General features: G+C 43.8%; 1 protein-coding gene across 1 annotated transcript in view; it reads left to right on the forward strand.

Moving 5' to 3' along the window:
* The first annotated feature begins 9,119 nt into the window (after positions 1-9,119).
* Positions 9,120-12,887, forward strand: part of NUP155 (nucleoporin 155) — a 30,370-nt gene continuing 26,602 nt past the window's right edge. Inside the window, exons 1-4 of the mRNA XM_030968592.1 lie at positions 9,120-9,334; positions 10,307-10,444; positions 10,770-10,866; positions 11,943-12,013. Coding sequence (XP_030824452.1) covers positions 9,199-9,334; positions 10,307-10,444; positions 10,770-10,866; positions 11,943-12,013 — 442 coding nt within the window. The 5' untranslated portion in view covers positions 9,120-9,198. The remainder of the gene's footprint in view (positions 9,335-10,306; positions 10,445-10,769; positions 10,867-11,942; positions 12,014-12,887) is intronic.

Consider the following 12,887-nt stretch of genomic DNA (forward strand, 5'->3'; position numbering starts at 1 on the left):
GAGGTATGCCAAAGGCATATCAAGAATCTGTCTAGATTGTCGCTATATCGTCTACTAATAAATCTAAACTTTCTTTAAGACATATATCTTACAATGTTGTGCAGACAAATTTATGGGGAATTTCCCTTTTTCTTTGATTTCCTCTGCTTCAATAATGGCATATCCTGATGTCCTTTTTCCCACTACAATTTGAGAGGATCCATCTATATACAGGGCCCTTCCATACAGTAAGAGGTCTTCCTCTAGGTCTTCTCTTACTTTTGTTTCTATCTCAATTAGCTCCTTACAATTATGCTCTAAATTTCCCATTGGTTCCCTCATTAAGAATTGAGCAGGATTTAAACATTTTGAGGTGACAATCTCTAGATTCTCAATATTCATCAGGGTTATTTCATACCTCAGAATTCAGCTGTCTGTTAGCCACTGAGGAGCTTTTCAGCCTAATACTGTCCTCAAGTCATGGGTGTGTGTACTTGAATCCCCTCATTGAATGTAAGCTTTAGAGTGTCTTCTAATAAGGCAGCTGTGGCTGCCACAGCTTGAATACAGGCTGGCCACCCTCTTGCAACTGGATCCAATAATTTTGACAGATAAGCCACTGGCTTCCTGCTTCCCCCAATCTTGAGTTACTACTCTATATGCTATACCTTCATTAACATTAACAAACAGATCAAATGGTTTTCTTAAATTAGGTAGGCTCAAAACTGGGGCTTTTGTCAATCGAGGCTTTAAGTCTTGGAACCATTCCGTATCCTCCAGAGTCCAGGCTATAGGTTCTGTGCTTATTAATTTTTCATACAAAAATTTTACATTTTGAGTATATTGATCAATCCATAATTTACAATAGCCCATTAGACCTTATAGCTTTCTTACATCTCTTTTAGTTATGGGTGGAATTGACAGGATCCCCACAACTCTTTCAGGACTGAGCTTTTTGTACCCTTTTCCAATTAGATGCCTCAAGTACTTTACCTCTTCTACAAACTGGAGTTTTTTCTTTGATATTTTTAATCCTTTTTCTCTCAGAAAATTTAGTAAACTTATACTGGCCTGTTGGATCTGTTCTTGATCTTTGCCGGATATTAGTAGGTTATCCACATATTGCAGAATTTGTATTTCTTCCCCAGGTACAAAGGACCTTCAAAGATCTTCTAAGGCTAGTCCAAATAGGTTAGGGGACTCTGTGAATCCCTGTGGGAGGTGGGTCCACCTAAGTTGTTGTTTACATTTGCAGTCTGGGTCTTCCCATTCAAGGCAAACCAATTCCTGCTCCCCACCTCTAACATGCAGGCCCAGAAAGCATCTTTCAAATCTATTACTGAGAACCATGCATGCTGTCCTGGAATTTGACTGAGAAGGATTTGACACTATTGGATATCTGGAAACAGTTGGTTTGTTAATTTCCCTCAAATCCTGCATGAATCGATAGGTTCCGTCAGCCTTTTTGACAGCTAGAATTGGTGTATTATGTGGCGACATGCATGGTTCTAGTATGCCTGCTTCCACGAGTCCCTGTATCACAGGTGTTAGTCCTCTCTGGCCTTCAGGGGAGATGGGATATTGTTTTACCCGAACAGGGGGAATTTCTGACTGTATTTCTATCTTGGGGATATTTAGCAACCCTCGCCCTCCCTCTTCTGCCCAGGCTATTAGGTTAATTTCTCCCATATCCCGTTCAGTTAATAACATTATTTGGGGTACCACCCTCCCCTCCTTTGGCACTACTGCAATTCCCATCTTTATTTGCAGGTCCCGCCCAATAAGTTACAACTTAGTTTCAGGATATAAAGGAAATCAGCCCTGCATTCCTTTGAATTCCCGTTTATAATTATGCTCTCTGTAACCTGGGCTCTGAACAGTTCCCCTTTTGCTCCCCACGCTTGGCAGATCTTTTTGCTTAGCTGAGCCTCTCTGGGGAGCTTCGTCACACAGGATCGATCAGCACCTGTGTCCACTAAAAACTCATATTCTTCACTCTGGGGGCCAATTTCTAAGTTTACCAGGGGCTCTATCTGGTGTCCGATCTCATCCCCCAGAGTGTAGAGCCTCTGACACCCCTAATCATCATCTCTCAGAATCTTCTCTCAATTGCTTCATCCATTTGTAATTTTTTATAGGAGCACTTAATGTGCCCTTTTCTGCTGCAGTAATAGCAATACACATCATCTAACAGTGGTCTTTTCCATTTACCCAGCTTCCCTTTATTTTCTGCGCCCCCCCTCTTGGCTCCCGTCTTCCCACTCCTACACTTTCTCTTGCTACCACCACCATAATTTTTGCTTTGGTTCTGTTCTTCTCCTCATCTCTCCTTAAATAAATTTTCAGAGCTTCCCTTAACAGATTGTTATTTCCCCTTTCTTGCCAGTCTTCCAATTTTTCTGATTTCCATCTAATGTTAGGCCAAGCTTTGGTAACAAACTGTACTTTTAATAATACTTGACCCTCTAGTCCATCAGGATCAATGTTGGAATGTAGCTGAAAATTTTGTTTTAATCAATTTAGCCATGCCCCTGGGGACTCATCCTTTTCTTGACTCCCATCAAATGCCAATTTGGTATTGTTACTTTTGGGTACAGATTCTTTTACGCCTCTTATAATTAGGGTCCTGTAGTCTTGCATGTTTCTCCAGCCCTCTTCCTGGTTAAGGGAAGTCAGGAAGAGGGGTCCACTATGGGAGTTTTTGCTCTCCCAGGGGTCCAGTCCGATTCTCCTTCTCCCAGATCTTTATCCCTGCCGACCTTATGAGGCGTATCTCCTCTGGGGAGAAGAGGATGTTGATAATAGAATGCAGTTCTCCCCAGGTATATATATTGGGACCCAGGGACTGATCTCTTTGCTGTGCTGTGCCAGTTGAGTCTTCTGTTAAGCTAACTAGCTCTTTCTTAAATGTCCTTACTTCAGAAGCTGCCAGGGGTGCATTTACAAAACCTATTCCTCCTATCCCCCCACCTAGTGGAACTTCCCTCAGAGGAAACAGCCAGTCAGGATTTACCTCTGCCCTTACACCACTTTTTGATCTGGTATTACAGTAAGGGCCGGCATCTGAAGGGTCATTTGACTGGCTCACTAATTCTTTGTTATCATTTTGGGAGGGATCAGTTGTTACGTTGGAGGATTTATCCAGAGGTTTTTTCTCATGGAAAGGTGTTCCGACTTATAGGTTGAACATGCTGCAGGTTAGTGGGGGTAGGAGGCGGCAGGGAAAAACCATCAAGGGGTGGATATATACAAGGGAGTGGGGTTGTTGGAGGGGGTAAAAATGACATGGAGAGTCCCCGAGGAGATAAAGGAGAGACGGGGATCATTGGAGGCGATAAAGATAGGTTTTGAAAAGACGGAGGCTGATGTTAAGCGGGGGGGGTGGCTTGATAGCTTGGAGGAAGAGTTGGTGGGGACGGGCCCTGAACCCGGTTGCCTCTGGCGTCATCAGTTCACCTGTGAGGCTGTCTGCGTGTCACTCAGACCTTCCCCGCAGCTCCCCTCACGCCCGGGAAGCTGAAGCTGATTTGCGTGTGACTCACTCTCTTTCACCACGGCTCCCCACCCTCCCGGGGAACAATGGCTAGTTTGCAGGTCCCTAATACCTTTTCCACAACCCCCACCCGCCCGGCGAACAGTGCCTTGTCAGGCTTTAACGGGGCCTGCCTGAGAACAAGGACGGCTGCGGGAGGACGCCTCACTCGGTCTTCCCTCTTTCGCTTCCTTCCGTTCCCACATGATCTCCAGGCGGAGAGCCAGCACCTTGGTAGTAGGAGGTTCTCGTTCACTTCGGGGCTCTGAGCCGCTTGAGCTGCTAGTCCCGTCTCAAACACGCTCATCCCACACACACACACACACACACACACACACACACACACACACACACACACACACACTCGCCCTCCGTCCCCTCGGGCCCTGCCCCGGCCCTGGATGGGTGATACTTACCGGCTCCGCTGTGCCTCACTTGTGCCTCAGGCCTTTTTCCCCGGATACCGACGCAAGGTCCCTCCGTGGAGGACATGTGGCCGTCCCGTCCTTCGGCTGGGCGAGGTCGTAGCAAGGGGGCCCGAGGGCTGAGCAGGAGCGTTCCCGTCGAGGATGCTGCAGCGCCGGCGTGGCGTCTTCTTGGGCAGCGATGTCCCTGAAGTACCAGGTGGAGCGGTACAGCTTCCCTGGGTCAGATGCCCCTTTTTATCCTGTGGTTTTTTTGTCCCTCTGGGTTGGTTTCTGTTTGGATCCTTTCATGTGCATGAAGGTTTAATTGGCCCATTACAGTTCTGTCCAGGCTGGCTCGTTTCGCTGGAGGGGGGTGGGGGTGGTGGTGCGCTTTACTTAGGTGTAATAGGGTACGTTGAGTACCGTATTCCTTATAACTACCCTTTAAACCCCTTTTACAATATAACAACCAAACTAACAGCACATGCTTAACAATTATCAACTATTTTATAACAGTTTCTAACCTATTTTTAACAATTCCATCTCTTCCAGTCCTGCCACTGGTCACCAGGGGGAGGGCAGCACGTGCCTGACCACTGCTCCCCATGAGGAAGTTGTCCACAGCCTGAGGCTCCCCCCGCACCTTCCCCAAACTCAACAAGCCAAGTGACCTCAGCGTTTTAAATCTCGGCCTCAATACTCTTCATCATCTTGGCCCCCGTACTCCTGACACACTCTAACAGTGTGATGTCCTTAAATTGAGGTGCCCAAAACTGCACAAAGGACTGAACATGCGGTGTGCAACCCCGCAGCACAGTGTAGAATGGGATAGTCACTTCCTGGACTGGCTGGCCAGCAGTGCTGTGCACTCTGTGACATAGTTGGCCCTTTTGGCTGTCACTTGTGGCACACTCTTGACCCATATTCAACTTGACATCCACCCAAAAACTCAGATTGCTTTTAATGGAAATGCAATCCAGCCTCTCATGCCCCAATTTTCCTGTGCAGCCACAATTTCCCTGTCCTGTGTGGAGAATCTAGCACTTGTTAGATTTTAGATGATTGGTGATTGATCAGCTCTCTGTCCAAATCTCTATTAGGCTTCTCTACCATCAAGGGAGTCAGCAGCTCCTCCTGGTTTAGTATAATCGGAATTAATTCCTGCAACCAGATCATTTTATAAGAACATTAAAGAGCACTGTCACTAAAATTGAGCCCTGGGGGATCCCGGCTGGTGACTAGGCACTAGATTCCTAATCTTGAGAGGATAGAGAATTTCCTCATTTGCCATTATGCTGGTTTCAGCTGGGGTGCAGTTAATCTTCACAGTGGGTAGTACAAGGCTATGTTTTGGATTTGTGCTGAACACAGTGATGATAATATAGAGATATTGCCGTTGTTGCTGGGCAGTGCTTGTACAGAGCCAAGGCCTTTTCTGTTTCTAGAACTGCCACATTGGCAGGGAAACTGAGGGTGCATAGGAGATTGGGAAGAGACACAGCCAGGATAGGTGACTCAAATTGGCCAAACAGATATTCCAGATCTTGTGACATCATGCTCAGTATATAAATTGAGGGGAAGAAGAAGAAGAAGGGGGGAACATTTGGAGTGATGGTGTTTGTCTTCCCAAGTAACCATTATGCATGATGGGATCCTGCTCTGCCGGAGATCACCAACCACCTCTCTGCCCATGGGAAGTGGTGACTTAGTTCCGTGTTTTGCTTTGCTTTCTTGTGTGGCTTTTGCTTTTCCTTTTATACTCTCTTTACCTCTACCCACAAGTTTTCCAGCTTTTACCCTTCCAATTCTCGCCCTGATCCTGGGAGTGGGGTAGTAAATAAGCAGCTGCTTGGGGCTTGGCTGCTGGCTGGGGGTTAAACCTCAACAGTGATGCAAACCCTGCAGGGTTTGAGGTTTAATCTTAATCTTAATTTATAATCTTAATTTGGAAAGCAGAGGTTGAGGGTGGGTTTCCTTTATTGTGCCATGTGTCTCTGCCATAAGTGAAGCTTTCCAGAATGGATGCTGGACCATTTGAGGAGCAGAGAGTCAGCACAATCTAGGCAGCAAATATCACTTACAAATCAAACCTCTCTGGAAACCCAATTTTCTCCCAGTCCAAAAATATCCTGTGGCATTTTGTGAATGCCAATGCTGTTCAGAGCAGACAGATCACTTAAGAAAACCTCAGCCTTGTTAAGATAAAAACCTGATACAGTCACACTGATGTGTCACCCCAGCAAAACAGCAGCCACATGAGGCCAGTGCCATGCAAAGGCTATTTACTCTGCTTTTACCTCAGCTCTGAACTGAGGCACTGTGTGTGCCTTGGGAGTCCCCATGTTGTCCTGAACATAGGCTTGTTACCCAGTAAGCAGTTGCACACTTAAGCAAGGCATTTCTATTCTTGTATTTCTATTTCTTTATTCTTGCTTGTGCAGAGTAGGGAGGGGGCCTCCTGATAATCAGAGCTTCACACTGTTTATACATTTTAACAAACAAAGGTATCAACACTGATCAGCTACAAATTACATAACTTTATTACCTACTACACAAACCACTATTTGCTGGTTGTATATCTCATTTCTCGTGGTTATTAGTGCAGGTGCTGCTCTTCTAGATGAGTCTGGCATCTCTTTTGAGTGGATGGCTAATGGGACATGATCACTCACTCCTGGAATTACATTTCCCCCAGTTACTGCTCAGTCCTGCTGACTTCAGTTCTTGTGGTTTTTGTGCAGCCAGCCCATTCACCTTGGGATTGTCTTCTATTTTCCTCCAAACAAAAGATTAGCCAAGTGTACAATGTTCACAATGCAACTGCACAATCATTACTGTCTAGCCAGTTACAGATGAACAACCGAAAAAAAAATTGCAAAGTTTGACTCAAACCGGTATTCAGATCTTGAGGGGCTTCAGTCTGGAGGAGCCTGATGTAAGATTGGTTTTAGCTTGTATCAATGCACACAAAATCACAGAATTACAGGACTGTTTGGGCTGGGAGGGACCTCTTGAGGTCATCTAGTCCAAGCCCTTTGCCAAGGCAGGGTCACCTGAAGCAGGTTACATATTCAGATAGGGTTTGAATGTTTCCGGAGAGGGAGACTCCACAACCTCCCTGGCATTCTGTTCCCATGCTCTGCCACTCTCAATGCAAAGAAGTTCATCTTCATGTTGAGCTGGAATTTCTTGTGGTTTAGTTTATGGCCATTGCACCTCATCCTATCACTGTGCACCACTGAAAAGAATCTGGCACTGTCCTCTTGGCACCTGCTTTTGAGATATTTATATACACGAATAAAATCCCCTTTCAGTCTGCTCCAGACTGAGACAGGTCCGGTTCTCACAGGCTTTCCTTGTAAGCGAGATGTTCCAGATCCCTAATATTATAATATTATCATTATTACATTCTATTATTTATTCATATTATTAATAAATATAAATAATAAATGAATAATATAAATATTTGTATTTAGAAATATTTTATAAATTATAAATATTTTATAAAATATTTATAATATTTATAAATGATAAGTCTTATATTCTATTAGTATATATAATTATTAATATATATCACATCTAAATTATATACATGAATTTTTTTATTTTCTTGCATGAGAACAATTAATACAACAGTAGTGGTAGTATACTACTACTGTCTTTGCTGAACCGTTTCCAGGAGCTGCTTGTCTCTCTTGGATTTTTTTTCCAAATCTGCATGTCTCTATCAATCTGAGCTATACTGTCATTCCACAGTACCCCACCAGGCTGGCCACAAACAACCACTGAATTATTTATGTTGGAAAAGATCTCTCAGATGGACGGGTGCAACCTTTGACTGATCCAGCATATATATGATATATGTGTGATGCTAGACCCTGTCTTTGCCTGGCTGTCACCAGGGTCCCAACCAGAGCTATTGTGCCTGCGGAGCAGTCAGGGAGCTGCCCAGGGCTCCCCTAGAGGACAGGAGCCGCTTCCCACTGCTCTTCTTGGGGTCACCCTGTGCCTTTGAGGGGCTGCAGAGCAGATCACTCCTGTCCCTCAGGTGGTCCTGAGGAGGCCAGTGATGCAGCAGCTCCAGCCAGCCTGTTCGAGCATATCACAGCTGTGATGGGTCAGGCTGGAGAGACCACTGTGGGTCATCTGGTCCGGCCTCCCTGATTAAGCAGGGCCATCCCAGAGCACATGGCACAGGATTGTGTCCAAACAAATGGGGTATTTCCAGTCATGGAACGCCACAGCCTCCCTGGGCAATCTGTTCCAGTGCTCGGGCACTGCACAAGAAAGAAGTTCTTCCTCATGCTCAGGTGGAACTTCCTGTGCATCAGTTTCTGCCCATTGCTTTTTCCCCTCTTGCTCAACACCACCGAGCAGAGCTGGGTTCATCCTCTTGGCACCCCTTCCCCCCTCTTTAGATATTTAAGCACATTAATGAGGTCACCTCTTGGTTGGTGTGAAAAACGCCAATCACTTGTTTTTAAAATTTTAAAAGTTTTATAGTAATAAAATGGTTATAAAAATAGTAATACAATTAGAGTAATAATAATTTGGACAATTTGAATTAGGACAATATGAGACAATAAATACAAAGAATTACGGACATCTGGGTACCTTTTTCTGTGCAGTATGAGCCCGAAAAAGGACACCCGTTAACAAAGGATTAACCCTTAAAAACAATAGCCTGTTGTATATTCATACCCTTCATACATGATGCATAAATTCCATTCAAATACAGAATTCTGTCCGGTCATCGTAAACTTCCTCCTCTGAATCCTAACACCGCCTTTGAGGTAGGAAGAAGTTAGTTTCTTCTGGTAAGAAGGCAATAAATTCTTTTTCTCTGAAAGATTTAGGCGTCCTGTGGCTGCTATCTCGCTGCAAGTCCTTTCGTTAAAAAAAAGTATCCTACATAGCATAGTTTCTATTTTAACATTTTTTTTTATAACCTAAAACTATATTTAACACAGTACTTAAGAGAATACAGCATTACTTTCTAACACAACACATATAATATTCATTTTAATATTTGCGAAAAGCCAATCATAAAATACATGCATTTTTCACAGTCGGCTCTTCCACTTATCCTCTCTGGCAGCGACCACCTTCCCTCCCCGGAGGCGCTGCCCGCCTCCTGTGCCAACCCTTCCCTTCCCTTCCCTTCCGCTCCCCGTTTCCCGCCGCCGGAAGCGGCCTGGCGCGCGGGGCCTGCCGGGATTGGGCGGGCGGTGGAGCGGTGCGAGAGCGCGGCCCCGCCATCGCCGTGTCGCCTCCGTCGCGATGCCAGCCGCCACGAGCCCGACCGCGCCCGCTGCGCAGGAGGCGCTGGAGATCGCCGGCCGCATCATCGACCGGCAGATCCAGGACGACCGCTGCTACCCGGACTTGTCGGAGCTGCTGGCGGTGCCGGCGCCAGGTGAGTGGGGAGCGCCCGCCCGGGGTCCCTGTGGTCCCAGGCCCCGCCGCGGGGCGGCCTCGGCCGGCAGGGCCCGGCTGGACACGCGGGCGGTCTGTGGGCCCCGCTCGGGGGCTGGGGCCGGGTGTGAGGAGGAGTCTCGATCGTGGTGTGGGGTGGGGCCGTGCCGTGTCCGCTTCAGTGCGCGAGGGAGAGTTGTGGATGTGAGGAGGGCAGGAGGGCTGCGCTTCAGGTGCCCTCTGTCCCTCTGAAAGGTGACGGAAACGGCTCTAATTTTCTATTCTTGCTGTTGGGAAGTCCCGTGCAGAATGCTCTTATGGTAGCCATGTGCCCGCCACCATGCCTAAGTTGTACGCAGCCTGGAAAGCTCTCTTAAGCTTGACTTTCTTGTCTTCAGCTTTGTGCCACGCTTACGGTATAAGATGTACTTCCTCCCACCAAAAATTCGTTTTGTTCTTCTTAACACGTGGAGGTAGCATTTCCTTCTTCGTAGTGCTGACTGGCTGGCAGAGTGGGCTCCGAAGAGGCGTTCTAGTCTTATATATCCAGAGGAGGCTGGATGTAAACAAAGAGCATCTGCGTTCTGCTGTGCAGTGATGGCATGGCCACAGTGTAGCTGCTCTGGCAGCGTCGTGGATACACGGCACATAAAACAGTGAATATATATAGGTGTTTTAAGTCGGTCCTGGGAGTACAGGCAGCCTTTCTAGGTGAAGGAGTATGCTTCTGGCTTTTTCATGTGAATTTCTGGCCATACAATGAAAAAAGCACTGCAGGGTATCAGAAAAAAGGGGATAAAGAGTTGGCTGGAGTCCAGGTGAGTTATTATAAGAGTTTGTTTGCAAATCTGTTTGCTCTTATCTCATTTGAGACTTAGATTTATTGTTTGTGGTTTGTTGTGATACTTACATGTTTAAAGTCTCTGCAGCATCAAGGCATTTTATTTTGTTTTTCTTTTGTTCTTACTTGTAGGTAGCCCTACTGTGTCTGGCATGTCAGATATGGATTATCCCTTACAAGGACCAGGTTTGCTGTCAATACCCAATCTTCCAGAAATCACCTCAGTCCGCCGAGTCCCACTTCCACCAGAGCTAGTGGAGCAGTTTGGACGTATCCTTATGTAAACAAATGTCCTTATGTAAACAAATTGTGTGAGAAGTAATATTAGAAATAGCTTTTCTCCATGTTTTTCTTCCCCAATCTTTTTGCCAGACTCCCAGCAAAAAACTTCAATGTTGTTCAGGTTCTCTTAGTAACACTCTAAATGGTAACAAGGTGCATTTGCGTAGAGTTGGTGGAATTGGTTTCTAAATGAAGAATAGAAGTATGCAGTTTGTGTAATACTGTATTTTAATTATTTTTTTTAAATGCTTTGAAGAGGATTTTGCCGTTGCTATCCAAAATGCACTTAATCCTTACATCAGCAATGCTTCAGATATGCAGTGCAATTGTATGATGGGAGTATTTCCAGAGATAAGCAGAGCTTGGCTGACCATTGACAGTGACATCTTTATGTGGAACTATGAGGATGGGTATGTAGAGAATGCATTCCTGTTGTTGTTCTGTTGGTATTATACCAGAAGCAAGCAACTGGAGCAGTGGGAGATTGTTTACTGGAAGCATGGAGGTGTGCTGTTCAGTTTAACTGATCTTAATTCCTTTTAGGTTTTACTGAAACTTTTGAACAGTAAGTGTATAATGATCTGTAAGAGTTGGTAATATTGCTGCCAAATCATCCACAGGTGAGAGAAAGGAAAATGTATTTGCTTTGGGTCAGACATATCTAATATCCTAAAGTTACTGCTCTTCTTATGTAAGGGCTTTGCTTGTGCTGAAAAAGTAGATAAAAATGCCTCTAATTGCCTAACTTTTTTAGGTAGATTTAGTAAGTACTGAGATGCATGTGCAAGTCATTGCCACAATGGTTAGTAATAGGGCATTAATATTTTGAAGTATTGTAATTGAAACTCTCCATCCTTGCTTATTTTATGGATGCATAAAACTGAAAAGAAGTTCAATACATTTTGAAATGGCATTGATCCGTTTACAGTTTGTATGTTTGCATCTTTATTTGCCCACATAGTAGGCATTCGTGTAGTAAGAATTGCTTTGTACATATTGTTGCATTTACTAAAAAAACCCAAAGTTTAGAATAGCTACTCTCTATACATTTACATTGTGTTAGAGCGTATGAAATACATTCCCCATAGAAAAGAGCGCTGCATGGGGTTAGTGGTAGATAGTGGGGAAGAGGTTGGGAATTTTTGCATCAGATAATTTTCATGGGGGAAAAAAAATCTCATGAGATTTCCCTCTCTTGATGTTAATCAGTATTGCAGAGGCTTCATTATATAATTCAGAGTTGACAGCCTGAATTAACTAAATCTGAAAATACAAAATGCTGCAGTTGGATTTGCTTTGAAAATCAACTGTAGGAGCTTCAAGCAACCCAGATGACCTGCTTTCACTGGAAGTGAAAGATGTAGATGGCTTCAGAATGTTGCAAAAGCATTAATAATTTTAAAATATACATTGGGTTTTTTTTACTTTGTTATTATGTGATGTTAAATGACAAATTTCATGCAGTTTTTTGTGTATTTATTTACAGAGGAGATCTGGCTTATTTTGATGGCCTCAGTGAAACTATTCTTGCAGTGGGCCTTGTAAAGCCAAAGGCAGGTAAGGAATACTATGAAGAGATTAGAATTGGACAGTACTGAACCTACTGTGTATTTTTTCAGTCTTTATGTATATATGCATTTGTATTTTATAAAAATAATGCAGTGTAGGGTAATATAAAAGCCAGAATATTGTTTTGGGTTTTATATATGAATCAATATTAACATGCATATGTATTTAATGCATAGATGTGGCACTTGGTGCTTATGGTTTAGTTGACATGGTAGTATACAGTCTCAAGGTTGGATTCAGTGGTCCTGGAGGTCTTTCTCAGCCTTAATGATTCTATGATATGTGTAAATCTGTGGTTTGTTTATATATATATATATATATATATATATATATATATATATATATATATATATATATATATGTACACACAGACTATATGGGTTTGTTTTGATTTTAGAAACATTAAAAATGAATTATGAGTCAAAATAATGTATAGTTTAACAATTATTTTCACTGATAAGCTTGCATTTTTTTGCCACATCATGCTTTAACATTTGTACTGTTTATAAATTTACATATTCAAGTGATAATTTCCATGATATTCTGGTTTCTAGCCCTCCCAGTTGTTTCAGTATCTACTGCTAAGATAACATTAAGGTCAAAGCTGAATTGGCAAATGAGTTGAGTTTAAAAGAAGCATGTTGGTAGGAGAAATGCTGTTGTGAAGGTCCTGTATTTCATGAAGTGGAAGTTGAGCTGCTGGCTGATGCTCCTTTCTAATTCTAGAATTCCACAGATCATTAGGGTTAACATGTGACTGTTGAGTCTAATCAGTTGATGTGGCTTTCCAATGGATTTATTTGCTTACATCATTGTGATCAGAGAAGCAGGGTGCAAACTAAAATTTTCTGTTTTTATTTAG

Source organism: Camarhynchus parvulus, chromosome Z (assembly GCF_901933205.1).
Source record: "Camarhynchus parvulus chromosome Z, STF_HiC, whole genome shotgun sequence".
Classification (NCBI taxonomy): Eukaryota; Metazoa; Chordata; class Aves; order Passeriformes; family Thraupidae; genus Camarhynchus; species Camarhynchus parvulus.